At 52.4% G+C, this 11,745-nt stretch overlaps 2 protein-coding genes across 2 annotated transcripts; one reads left to right on the forward strand and one right to left on the reverse strand.

Annotated features, from left to right (window-relative positions):
• Positions 1-24: 24 nt before the first annotated feature.
• On the forward strand, positions 25-2,613 carry QC764_0060750 (uncharacterized protein; the record flags this gene model as incomplete). The annotated part of the gene is made up of 3 exons (XM_062940508.1): positions 25-133; positions 189-1,270; positions 1,332-2,613. The coding sequence occupies 3 exons, from the start codon at positions 25-27 to the stop codon at positions 2,166-2,168; spliced, it is 2,028 nt and encodes a 675-aa protein (XP_062799943.1). The 3' UTR covers positions 2,169-2,613.
• Positions 2,614-2,884: 271 nt separating this feature from the next.
• QC764_400900 (uncharacterized protein) lies at positions 2,885-8,121 on the reverse strand. Its single transcript, XM_062946357.1, has 5 exons — positions 6,285-8,121; positions 6,055-6,233; positions 4,676-5,984; positions 4,342-4,605; positions 2,885-4,286 (listed from the first exon to the last, which is right to left on the reverse strand). Exons 1-5 carry the CDS (start codon positions 6,762-6,764, stop codon positions 4,110-4,112), a joined length of 2,409 nt encoding a protein of 802 aa, XP_062799944.1. The 5' UTR covers positions 6,765-8,121; the 3' UTR covers positions 2,885-4,109.
• Between the last annotated feature and the right edge of the window lie 3,624 nt (positions 8,122-11,745).

An 11,745-nucleotide genomic window follows, 5' to 3' on the forward strand; every position in this document is an offset into this window, starting at 1 on the left:
CCGAAACTAGCCACCCTCGCCACCATGGCCCAGCTTGTTTACGGCAGCTTTATCAGAGTCTGGCGTGAGAAGGAATCCGCTGTTAAAGAGACAAGGTTGAAGCGTCTGCTTCTGCATGATGCATCACACCAAGGTAAGCGATTCAAGGGAAGAGATTATCCCATCCCAACGCTGACATACACCGACAGTGCGAACACCCCTGAACGCCGTGATCAACTACCTTGAGATGGCCCTCGAGAAGCCTCTGGAGGAGAGCACCAAGCAAGCTCTCACGTCGTCCTACACAGCATCCAAGTCTCTCATCTACGTCATAGATGACCTCCTGAATTTGACAGGGAGCGCAACTGGGTCCATCCCGCAGCTCTCCAACCTCTTTGATGTGGGAGTCTGCTTGGAGGAGGCCATGGAACCTCTCGAGCGGCTGGCTAGGGAGAAGGGAATCGAGGTTGTTCTCAAACCCTGCACAGGAGCTGTTCGATTCGTACGAGGTGATCCATCCAGTCTCCAACGGGCCGTCTCCATACTGGTCGCCAACGCCATTCAGCATACAGTCAGGGGGCGGGTGTTGGTCGAGTGGACTACAACGTGCAAGAAAATAGAGAACTGCATGATGCACATTTCGGTCAGCGACTCGGGCCCCGGTCTCAGCGAACGAGCCCTCGATGACATGTTTCAGGAATTTGAGCAGGTTCCAGACGAAGACTTTGACGAGCTCATGGGCCAGTCGCTGGCGCCGAGGGACAATGTCCTTCGCGTCGGTGTTGGACTAGCCTTCGTGGCCCGCTATGTTAAACAACGGAACGGGCAGCTGAGAGTGAAGTCAGTCAAAGGACTTGGCTTAACTTTCATCATCGAGGTGCCCTTTACCGTGGTATCGCGCGCACACTCTCTGGCTGCACGTAGGGACGCATCCCCGCTGCCAGCATTGCCCATGCCTGGACGCCCGTCGGTTTTGGGGTCGCTTCCCCCCAAAACACACGACATCACACCGGCAGGATCGTCAGGTGCGGGTCTGGGATCCAAGATGGGTGCCTCGCCACCCATCCTTGTGCCGACACCAAGCATTTCGCCCATGGACACGGCGCGGACGCCGACGACACTCTGCTTTACCGTCCTGATTGCCGATGACAACATTATCAATATCCAAATTCTCAACCGTCGCCTGACCAAGTTCGGTCACAAGGTTCTTGTCAGTCGCGATGGCCAAGAGTGTTATAACATGTTTGCGGCGAATCAAGCTACTACTGATTTTGTCCTGATGGATCTCAACGTGAGTTCCGTTGCATCCTTCCGCACATGCTTGCCTTCTCTAACCAGATACTCGTGAACAGATGCCCGTCGTCGACGGTTGGGCTTCGGTTAAGATGATAAGAGACCTCGAAAACGCCAGACCGACCCCATCTCGCGTTGTCCAAGCCTGTGGCCGTGTCCCTGTCTTTGCCATCTCTGGCATGCTCCGGCGTGGAGACGAACAGCGGTACAAGGATGTGGGCTTTGACGGCTGGATGCCCAAGCCCATTGATATGAAACGACTCTCCACCTACTTGACTGGTGCTGTCGACGCACCAACACGGAAGCAGGGTGTTTATCAAGAGACACACTTTGCCATGGGCGGGTGGTTTCCCGAGGAGACTGTCCCACCACTTGTTATGGAGAGGCAGTTGCAGCCGGAAGAGGAAGTCGTTGAGATTGAACATGTTAAGGAAGAAAATCCCGAAGCAGCTTACATTCCTCTTCCTGTGACAGCAATGGAGTCTCCATCAGTGCCGAGGGCTGATGACTCCTTCTTCCCCAGCAAGGATTGGAGCGCACCGCCAGCCAACGAAGATGATCATCAGATGGCTTGTCCTCTTCCACTTGGAAAGGATGGTGTTGGCCAGAAAGAAACTCCCCCTCCTGACAGCGCCATCGCCATCCACTCCACCATGAATACGCCCGCGGTGGAGGCTAACCCGGAGATTTGGAGCCTGCATCAACCTCAACCATCAACGGACAGCATCGAAGCAGTGCTGGAAGCTGATGAGTGCCCTCCATCGAGTGAGGGCGCAGCAAAGCCAGTATCTGGCCGAGGTCATGCCCAGACACCGGCAGCGAGACCGCTTCAATTGGACCCCTTTTCTGAATACTGCTCGCAGCCAGAGGTATCGTCCCCTGCGAGGACGATTTGAACAGTCTCATTTCTCCTCTGTTTTCTTTTCCGTTTGTAAAGTAATGATTTGTTTATGCTTTCTTGTTTGCGGCCTACTCTCTGGCGTTTTGGTAAGGGGTTGGGTGCTGAGAAAATCTGGAACAATTTACGATAAGGAACAACATTTCCGGATGATCAATGGGTGTTTGTTGTTTCGTCATGTATTTCGTGTCTCATTTGTTCTGGGTCATCTAGGCGGCATATTGTTCTTCCTGCTGTCAGCCCCTGTCATGGAGCATAAATCTCGAGCATTGTTTACAGGCAGCACATTGGAGCAAAGAAACAGCTACAAAGCTTTTGAAATTCTGTTGCGAGGGGAAACGGTGGAGTGAGTTTTGTGGCAGGTTGTTCAAGTGGGTTTGGATGAGGGTGTGTGTGATGCAATAATAAGTAAATGGTCTTTGAACAAGGAGGTCCTTTTCTACTGATGTAAGTGTTGTTATTGATGGGCATTTGTCTACGTTTTGCCACCTCCATCTTCTTGTATGGTTTTCTAATTAGAATAAAGTATCACCACACAAGACAAAGGTTGTCTGTCAATCAGAGTCCACACAAACAGAAGACATGGAGCGAAACAGTGCGAAAATTCAATGATGAGGGGGAATATAAAAGCCTATAAAAAACAGCTAGTAAATACACAGACAACCACCCTCCCTACCCTTTCTACCACCCGCCCGCCTTTCTCATTTCCCTCCTGCCACTAACAATTCAAGACCATTTCCCCACCTTTTCTTTCCCTCTCCTGAAATCCATCCAATCCACCCACACCCCACCATTATAACTTCGTTTGTCGCACCGGCATCTGTTTTCGTACCCCCTATTTCAAAGCGATTTAACCCCAATGAAAAAACACATAGTTTGTAATAACAATAAAAAGAGGTGATAAATTCATTCCATAACCCGTTATCTTTTCTTTCTTTCTCTCTCTTTCATTGCTTTCTTCAACCCATCACATTCTCATCTCCCCTTACCTCCCCCCCCCCCAAGTTTCCACCTCCAACCAGCTAGAGATGGAAAAAGAAAAAACAAAACACAAAAACAACTTTTACACAACGACTTGCAACAACCAATACAAACAACACACACCGAAAAACTTTGCAAAAATGAGATTAAAAGAAAAAGGGGCATGTGTGAAAACCGTGTGTGTGTGTGTGTGTGTGATATCTCAAGTTCTGAAACAAAACAAAACAACAGATATAAATCGAAAAATCGAAAATGAAAAACAAGAACACAAAAATAGTGTATGTGGTATTAAAAGGATCTCCTAGATCCATTGCCTCCCCCGTCGCTACCAACCCCAGTCTTCCGTCCAACGCTTATTCCACCACCAAACAAAAAGTCAGATAAACAAACACAGCAAAAAGACAAGAAAGGAAAAGTGCGTTTGTTTGAAGATGGGACAGTCGAAAAAAAAAAGAAGAAAAATAAACACCAGAGAAATAGAAACAAAAGCAGAGTGAGGACCGACACCCCATGCATGCGAAGCCAACCCAGGACACCGACCCGCACCCATACGCATCCCAGCTCAAATAAACCAGTTACTTCCTTCTCAATGTTTAAAACGACAAGGGGTGAGAAACAACTACCGAAAAAAGAAACTATGACCGGTTGACTCTGAAAGAACCCATGGTGTGCTGAGAGTTGCAGAGTAAGAGCGTGATTGTAAATCGCTGCTGCATGTATAAAACCGAATAAACAAAGAGCCTTGAAGAACTGCCGATATCGAGAGAGTATAGACCAGAAGAAAGGTGACCATGGGAATCATGAACCCCAAATGGCTCACTGATCTTGACCAAGACAACCAAGGCTGATTGAGAGTACTCGCCTTGAGAGGGCTGGATAAAGCACCTCAGCTCGTACATACGACTTTCGCAGGACTCCGGGGCCCTTATGGTGTGTGTTGAATGAGCAGAGCGAGATCCTAATCCGCCGTGCCAATCGTGTTCGTCCCGTCGTCCATACCAAAACCTGTACCGCCAAAGTCAAAATTGCCCACACCGTCATCGCCGTTGGCGCCGTCGTGAAGGAATGAATCAAAGTCGAAATCGGTCAGAACGTCGTTAGACTGCGTGGGGTCGGCAAATCCAAGAGGGTATTCCTGACAAATCGTGTTAGCAGACCGAGGGGTGTGTGGAAGATATAGGGGCCCCTACCATGGCGCCTGTATCCATGTACAAATTGTTGGGATCCTGATGTTGAGGGGCGGCCACTGGTGGCGCTTGGGGAGGAGGCTGTTGGACAGCTGGCTGGCCGTTGGGAACCACCGGACCAGCGTTGATGTTCTGGTTCTTTGCAAAGTTGGCCGGGTTCGACGGGGTGATGGGCGTCGCTGGTGTTGGCGCCTCCTGCGCATTCTCGTCGCCGGCAGGCGTGGCCGCCGTGTTGTTGAGGTTATTGTTCGTCTTCTTCTGTGCGGTCTTTTGTTTGTTAGCATCACGTCGGGCCAAAGGGAGGCACAAGTCTGGAATCCAGGAAATAGCGGCCTACCTTGGCCTTGGAATTCTTGGTTTCCTTCTTCTTCGGCGCAGGCTTATTGGCAGCCTGTGGGGTAGGGGGGGCGGCGGTGCTCACTTGGGGTGACGATGTGGCGTTGCGAGAGTTTGCAGCGTTCGCAGCAGCATTAGGCGCCGATGGAGGGCCCATCGTCCGCTGCGCCTGAGTTGGTGTTCCTTGGATCTGAGGAGGAGGTCCTTGGCCGGGGAGTTGTCCGTTAGGCCCGCCTGGAGCCCACTGCATTCCCGGACCCTGCATGGCCTGCCCCTGGCGTTGCGCCATCATTTGCTGGTGAGCCAGCTGCTGTTGGGGGTTGAACTGCGGGTTCGGGTGCGAGTTTGGAGGGCGCATGCCGGCACCGTTCATCTGCATGTTCATAAACTGCGGGCCTCCGTTGGGAACCATGTTGTTGCCATCCATAAAGTTCATGGCGTTCGGGGAGCTTCGGGACTGGACCGCTCCGTCGGGAAGGGGAGAGCCGCCCATGTTGGCAGCGTTGTTCATCTGCTGGGCGCGCTTCATCTGCTCGGGGTTGGGGGAAGCACCGCTTCGGCCTCCTGGCGGGGAAGTGCCCTGCTGGAAGCCTTGGGCATTGGGTCCTGGGGGTCCGCCGGGGGGTCCGTCAGGGCGAGGCATGTTGCTGGTGCCAAGATCCTGCTCCTGGCGAGCCATCATCAGCCGCTTCTTATTCTGCTGCTCGAGCAGCATCAACTGCATCTGATAGTCCTGCAACGCATGGTTGCTACCGCCCGTCGCTTGTCCGTTGCCTTGGACGGGCCTCATGCCGGCGGCGCCCATGTCGTTGGGATTGTAGTATTGGTTCAGAGTTGGGGCGTCGGGGCCTTGGGGTACCATCGGGGAGCCCTGGCCTTGTGGACCGACGGCGTTTGCCATGGGTTTGTTGGGCATCTGGTTGCCATGGTGCTGTTGGAGGTTAGCCGAGTACGTGGCAAGAGACTTTGCTTGTACGTGTGGAGAGGCAGAGATGAAGGCCTGGAGCTGGTCAGGATTCAGCTGCGTTGGGTTGATGCCATTCTGAAGCAGTAGTGCTCGTGCTGAATCGGGGCCGTTTCCTACCTGCTGCTGACCCGGCATGCCCTGCGGTCTCCCGTTCGGCATCATGACGCCCACTTGGGGATTAAACGGGGCGCCGCCGTCAAGGCGCGGTCTCTTGGATGGGGATGGCGCATTCTCGGCCGACGCTGGCGATCCAGGCCTTACCCGGTTGCCTTCCATGTCGGAGGGGTCGCGTTGCATCTGGCCGGCGACCTTGTTCTGCTGGAGCATCTGCATCGTTTGAGGGCTATCGGGTTATGGATTAGCACGCTGTCCCGCAGTGGCAAGTCAAGATGGAAGAGAGGTGCAAAACATACTTTTGGTTGTTGGCCATGGCGGCCCTCTGGAGGTTGTTGCCCGGCTTCACACCCATGTTCATGGCGGCGCCATTTTGCATGCGCATCATGTGGTTCTGGTACTGCTGCTGATTGTACGCATCGGGACGCATGTTGCGCAGCAGGTTTCGCTGTTCTTCTTGCTTCATGCGAGATTGTGCCTACATGATCGCGTTAGCCAAGCCCTGGGCAGAAGCCACATATCACCGTACCTGAGTATGTTGAACATATTGGTTGACAATTTGTCCTCCGGGTTGGCCGGGAGTCTTTTGGTGCGAGAACATGGTCCAGAAGAGAGAGAACCAGTCAAACAAGAAGCAACTCTCGTTGACATGCACGGGCACGTTAGGCGCGGGCAGGTCGTCTGGTCGCTTATCGAGGAGGTCCTTCGAGTCTGTGTCCATGGGGTCGTCGCCGAGACCGTTGCTATGCCCCGGACTTTGCTTCTTGACGTTGATGTCGCTGTCGGCGTTGAGGACAGCACGGGCGCATTCCCACATGCCAGAGCGGATGAAGTACTCGTAGATGTATGTGTTGAGCAGCGTCCTGTGCTGGTCAGAGCCATGGCGTTGGGCGACTTGGGGCGCGAGGCCGCCATTGTTCATCATGCCCATGGGAGCGTTGACCGGGCCGCCCATGCTTGCCATGCCTGCCATGCCTGCCATGCCTGCCATGCCTGCCATGTTGTTCATAGTTCAGGCGGGAGGGAGAGCAGACGTGGTGTCTGCTCGGGTCGGGTAGCGTGTTTTTCGCGTGGCTTGTGGTGACGTGAAGAAAATGAGGGTGCGATATCGCCGGGTGGATATGACTAGGTAGGTGACTGCTGCTGCAGGTGAAGGTGCAAGCGGTTGATCCGAGATGCAAATTGAATGTCTCGGTCGCCACCTGTGGCACGCGGTGCGCTTAGACCCGGCAGGCGGTGGGCGTCTCGGGGATTGAAGACGTGGGAGTGGAAGCCAGTTCGGAGGTGTTTCGGAAGCGGAGGAAGCAGACGAACTGCAGACGTGACACGGTCGGGGACAAGTGCTGCGACCTTAACGCAACGATCGCGATGGAGCAGCAGACCGTGACCGACAACAGACTCAGCCAGAGATCGGGGAGGGGAGGGGGCTGGGCCACAAAGAGGTTCTGGCAGCTGGTGGGCGCTGGAGGCGGTGGTGGTGGTGGTTGTGGGTGTGGAAGGGGTTGAAGGAGAAGAGGTTGGTTTGAGTTATGGGGTCAGGGTCGTTGGAGTCGCGCTGGTGGTAGTAGTGGTTCGGCGGCGGCGGTGCTGTTCTGGTGGTCGGCGCAAGGCAATTGTCGTCCTCAGTGGCTCACCCGCGACTGCTGGGCCAATGCGGCTGGATGGGATATGTCGGCGCGGCGACACGGGGACCATCAAAGTGACATGGCTCGGGGGAAGGTAGATGTTGGAGGAATCGGCGAGCAGGGACCAGTGCGGTATGGGGTAGCGCAGCCGGAGAGGAAGAGAGGAGGATGGGGGATGGGGGTTGGGAATTTTGAATTTTCGGCGTCGCTTGAGCGCAATGGGGGGGGGAGAGCACAAGAGCAAGCAAGGTGATTGGGGATGGTCCTGTCACACTCTCCTGGGACGAAGCCTCTGCACTGCGCAGTTTCTAGCACGCCCTGGCCTGGCTGCCCGCGTATTTTTGATACCAGACATCACGGCTGCCTTGGCATTCGGGCGAATGAGGCACTCATGCATCATGGTCAGGCAGCTATTGCAGTAACGAGGCCTTGGCCCTCGATTAGCCTCTCTCACCTGTCATCAATCGTCAAGATTCCAATTCTCTTCCAGGTTGTTGGTCATGGTTGGCCCCAGCACCCAGCAGAGCAGTTGGAAAATGCAGCTTTGGGCAGCCTTATAACGCATCGGCCAACGGCCAGTCTGGATGAGCTTCAATGTAAACTAACTGCCGTTGGCTACCCTCCTCCGAAAGGGTTGGTGAACCGGAGCGTTGACAATGGCAGCAGCGAGCAGAGACAATGGCATCACACGGGGAAGGGCTGGAAGTTCGTCGGCAGCCAGCGCCGAAAAAACCTCCTGACATCAGCGGGATCACGGCACGCAATATCGGTGCCACGTTTGGCAGGGATTTGTCAGGTCCTGGTTGGCAGCAATCACTGTTGGGCATCTTTGGTTGTGCGGCCTCGCTGTCGCTGCCATCACCACAGTCCGTGGACCCCTTGGCCACGGCCCGTTGATTTAAGCTTCAGCGGGCGCCAGATCCACGCTAAATTACAATCGATTCTTGAAGGATGCAGTTATGCAGATGAAAATCATCGAGACGGCCCGTTGCAGCTGGCGTGTCGATCCCGATCCCGTGACTTGTTGTCCTTTCCTCTTTCCACTTGGCATTGATTTGAACATCTGACAGCGGCCGGCCCAGCGCCTTCATCGGCCGTCGGCAGCGTCTCCCTTTCAGTTGCAGACCTGAAGCATCATTAGGGTCGTCACAAGGGGGCGTCCATGGCAAGCTGTACCTTGCATTAGCCCACTGTTGTGGTTGACCGCTCCCCACGGCCTGGGTCAGCCCAGAGCGTGTGCATTTTCCAGCTTGGTTTACGGAGTACATATATGAACCATCTTTCCACTCCCGGGAATCAGTCCATGACCCATCCGGCACTTCACTTCTTGGGGGGGGAGAGTAACAAGCAGGCAATGCCCGCCTGGCAAATGGCAAAAATGCGGGGGAATTTCCATCCCTCCCGCTGTGATCGACAACGCCATGGACAGAGAAAACCTGGGGAAACCTCCGCCACAGCATTACCCTGTGGTGTGACTATTTGAAACGACATTCTTTGCTAGAGGGGATATTATCGAACTCGCAAACTTTTACCTCAAAATCACCAAACAGGTGGGCGCAGTTAGGTGAAAAAATCATGGGGTCCAAAATTACCTGAGCTTTGCTTATCTCTGGGACTGATAAGGCGGCTTTTGGGGTGTCCATGCAATTAACGGGTCTCTCACTTCACCTTGATGCATAATCAAGGTCTTTCTCACAACCTACCTATACCAAGGCAGGCCGCCTCAGACATCTGGAAAAGAAGTATTCGTTTCATACTTTAGATATGATGCAGCTATTGAACCGCAGAAAGTGGCAAGAACCGCATGCCAACCTGGCACCCAACATTCGGATCACCAGTGTTTCAGCTCCCCCCAGTGGCCTCTGTCGACATACTGCGGCCCCAATGCAATGCGGAATCTCTCAAAATTTATGTTCTGATCTTCAGGAACAGCAAAAGTTCCTCCAATCGACCAGTCACAATCCAAGAGACAATTACATCGCAGATTTTGTCTCCGAGGCCAATGACCCCTGACCCCTGGAGCCCGTCTTCCGTCCGTCTTGCCGGCGAACCACTCGTATCCTCCGCCACATAGTGACACAGACACTTGCAATATTATATCATCAACTGAGTCTGGTGGGTATAGCACCTATCTTTGCCTTTCAGTGACTCCCACTTCTTAAGCTCGGCAGCATTGACTCTTCAGACCGCGGTACTTTGTTCTCTCACAGAGCAGCTAGCCAGATGTTCAGGATTATCCGAGGGGCTAAATGCAGGTAGCCGAGCCTGCAAGGTGTAAGGGAGAGTGGCAAGAGAAATACATGGTCTCCAAACATCGCATCATCTCTCGATGAGGTAATTTGCACTTGTTGAGTTCAGCACCTTGAAGCTCTCATGGCCGACTTTGCTTCACCAGTCATAGCATACCCATTTCTCACGACTTTCTCTTACACCTTCAGTATGTCTGATCCATACTGGCAGACAAGAATACTGACATGGAACTTGAAGAAGGAAGGAAAGGTATTTTCTGTAGCACTTGGCCTTTGCTGTTTGCTACCAACCCCCATCCACCCATACTCGTCCTCATCCAACCTCTCAACTCACTAGGTAGCTGCCAGATGACCCAGCTGCTCTTTGAATTCACATTTTCAACGCCTTCCACTTCTCCGCTTCCGCCTCGTGATATACGAAAACGTCGCATACGAACCGCACATAAGCTGAGAACATCGCACTACACAGTTGCGGTAAGAATTGTTAGTCCACTGATAGCTTCGAGTAACAGGAGTGCATGATATTCTTGGCTCTTACTATCTCTTGATCGGCTCCCCCGTCTTTTCTTGAATCCAGCCGTTTTGTGACGCCCAGGCGTCGAGGTCCTCCACCTCGTCAAGCTCTCGTGCAAACTCCAGTAACGTGTTTCGATGTTTCTCCTTTTGATCGAGATGATACTCGATCATAGCGTCGCTGAGGCTGTTGAACTGGGTTTGTGTGAGTGTCATGTATGGTTCGCCTTGAATCTTGCGGAGGAATTGTACTGGGGGTTGGTTGGTTAATGTGACGGTTTTCTTTTGGGGTGTTGGAAAAAGGAGTGATCGTTCGGATTCAAGTTCAAGGAGGGAATAGATTGAAAGAGCAATAAAAAATTCTTTCTGTTAGGAAAAAGGATGGTGAGTACTGCGAGGAGATAAAGGGTGATAAGTGTTCGACTGATTCATTTAATCTCCATTGTTTCCGGCCGTAGACTATGAGCTGGAACAGGTATTCTTTTAGCTGAAACTATGCGCCAAAGTTGCTTCTCAATGCGTGCTTCATACTATTGTATAGAAAGCCTTCTTTTGTAGCCAGCAGTTCATCGACCACAGGACAAGACTGTGTTCAAAACCTGCAAGCTCCATATATTTTGCAGTTCATTGGCTGCCAGTGAGATAAGTTATTTGACTAAACGCTACATGTGATTTCTGCGTAGGTGGCTACAAAGCCGCCGTTCAAAAATAAGGTTTTAGACAGGCGCCTGACCAACACAACAATTAAGATAAGGTACCTACCTACCTCATATAACGTACCTACCTCAGGCAACATTACCTGACTTTGCACACGTCAAGATCTGATCCCCAAACTTCCGGAAAAATCATAAACTTTGCTCACAAATTCTTAGTACAGCAAAATGTCATCGTCAACGTATATTGTAGGCCCTCGAGAATCTGCAAGAACAAAACGGCCTGCAGGTGTCAGGCGTACAATCGAGTGTTGATCTCATCCTCGAGACTGTCTAGCATGAAGGAAAAGCTTCTGCCCAGACACAAAATATTTCTAGGTGGGATAGGCCAGGGGTTTGCTATGTATGTTCGTTCCTAGGTGTCCGCTTCTCTGTCTCTCATGCAGTATTGCTGATGGGAGAGGAGGTTTTGCCGGCCTCTATGGGTTTTGCAGCTGGTTCCCGCTGGTGGATGAAGCCACATCCGCAGCCCGCCAACAATCGGATCTCATCGGACGGTTTACCATCCTGCAACACCCCTCTATTCAAGCGAAGGGAAAAGACCTACCAGCACCGCTACCACAGCTCGCCTCAACGCCCATTTTGCTTGAACACAGTCAGGACGACGCCGTCATATTCATAAAGAACGGCACACGAATGTGGGATACTTTGAAGGAATTTGGGTTTCTTGATGTTGAATGGCATGAATATGGTGATGGGGGACATTGGATAAATGAGCCTCGGGGAGTTGACGATTTTGTTGCTTTTTTTTACGCAGAGCTATAGGCGAGTCAGTTACCTCACCTGCCCGGTAACATGGCTTCTCTCTCCAACATAGTCAACAGGCCTTGAAGGATAATCGGTATGCATTTAGAGATAATTCATAGAGTCATTGAATGCTCGAAAAAGGT

This window comes from Podospora pseudoanserina, chromosome 4, assembly GCF_035222485.1.
Source record: "Podospora pseudoanserina strain CBS 124.78 chromosome 4, whole genome shotgun sequence".
Taxonomy (NCBI): Eukaryota; Fungi; Ascomycota; class Sordariomycetes; order Sordariales; family Podosporaceae; genus Podospora; species Podospora pseudoanserina.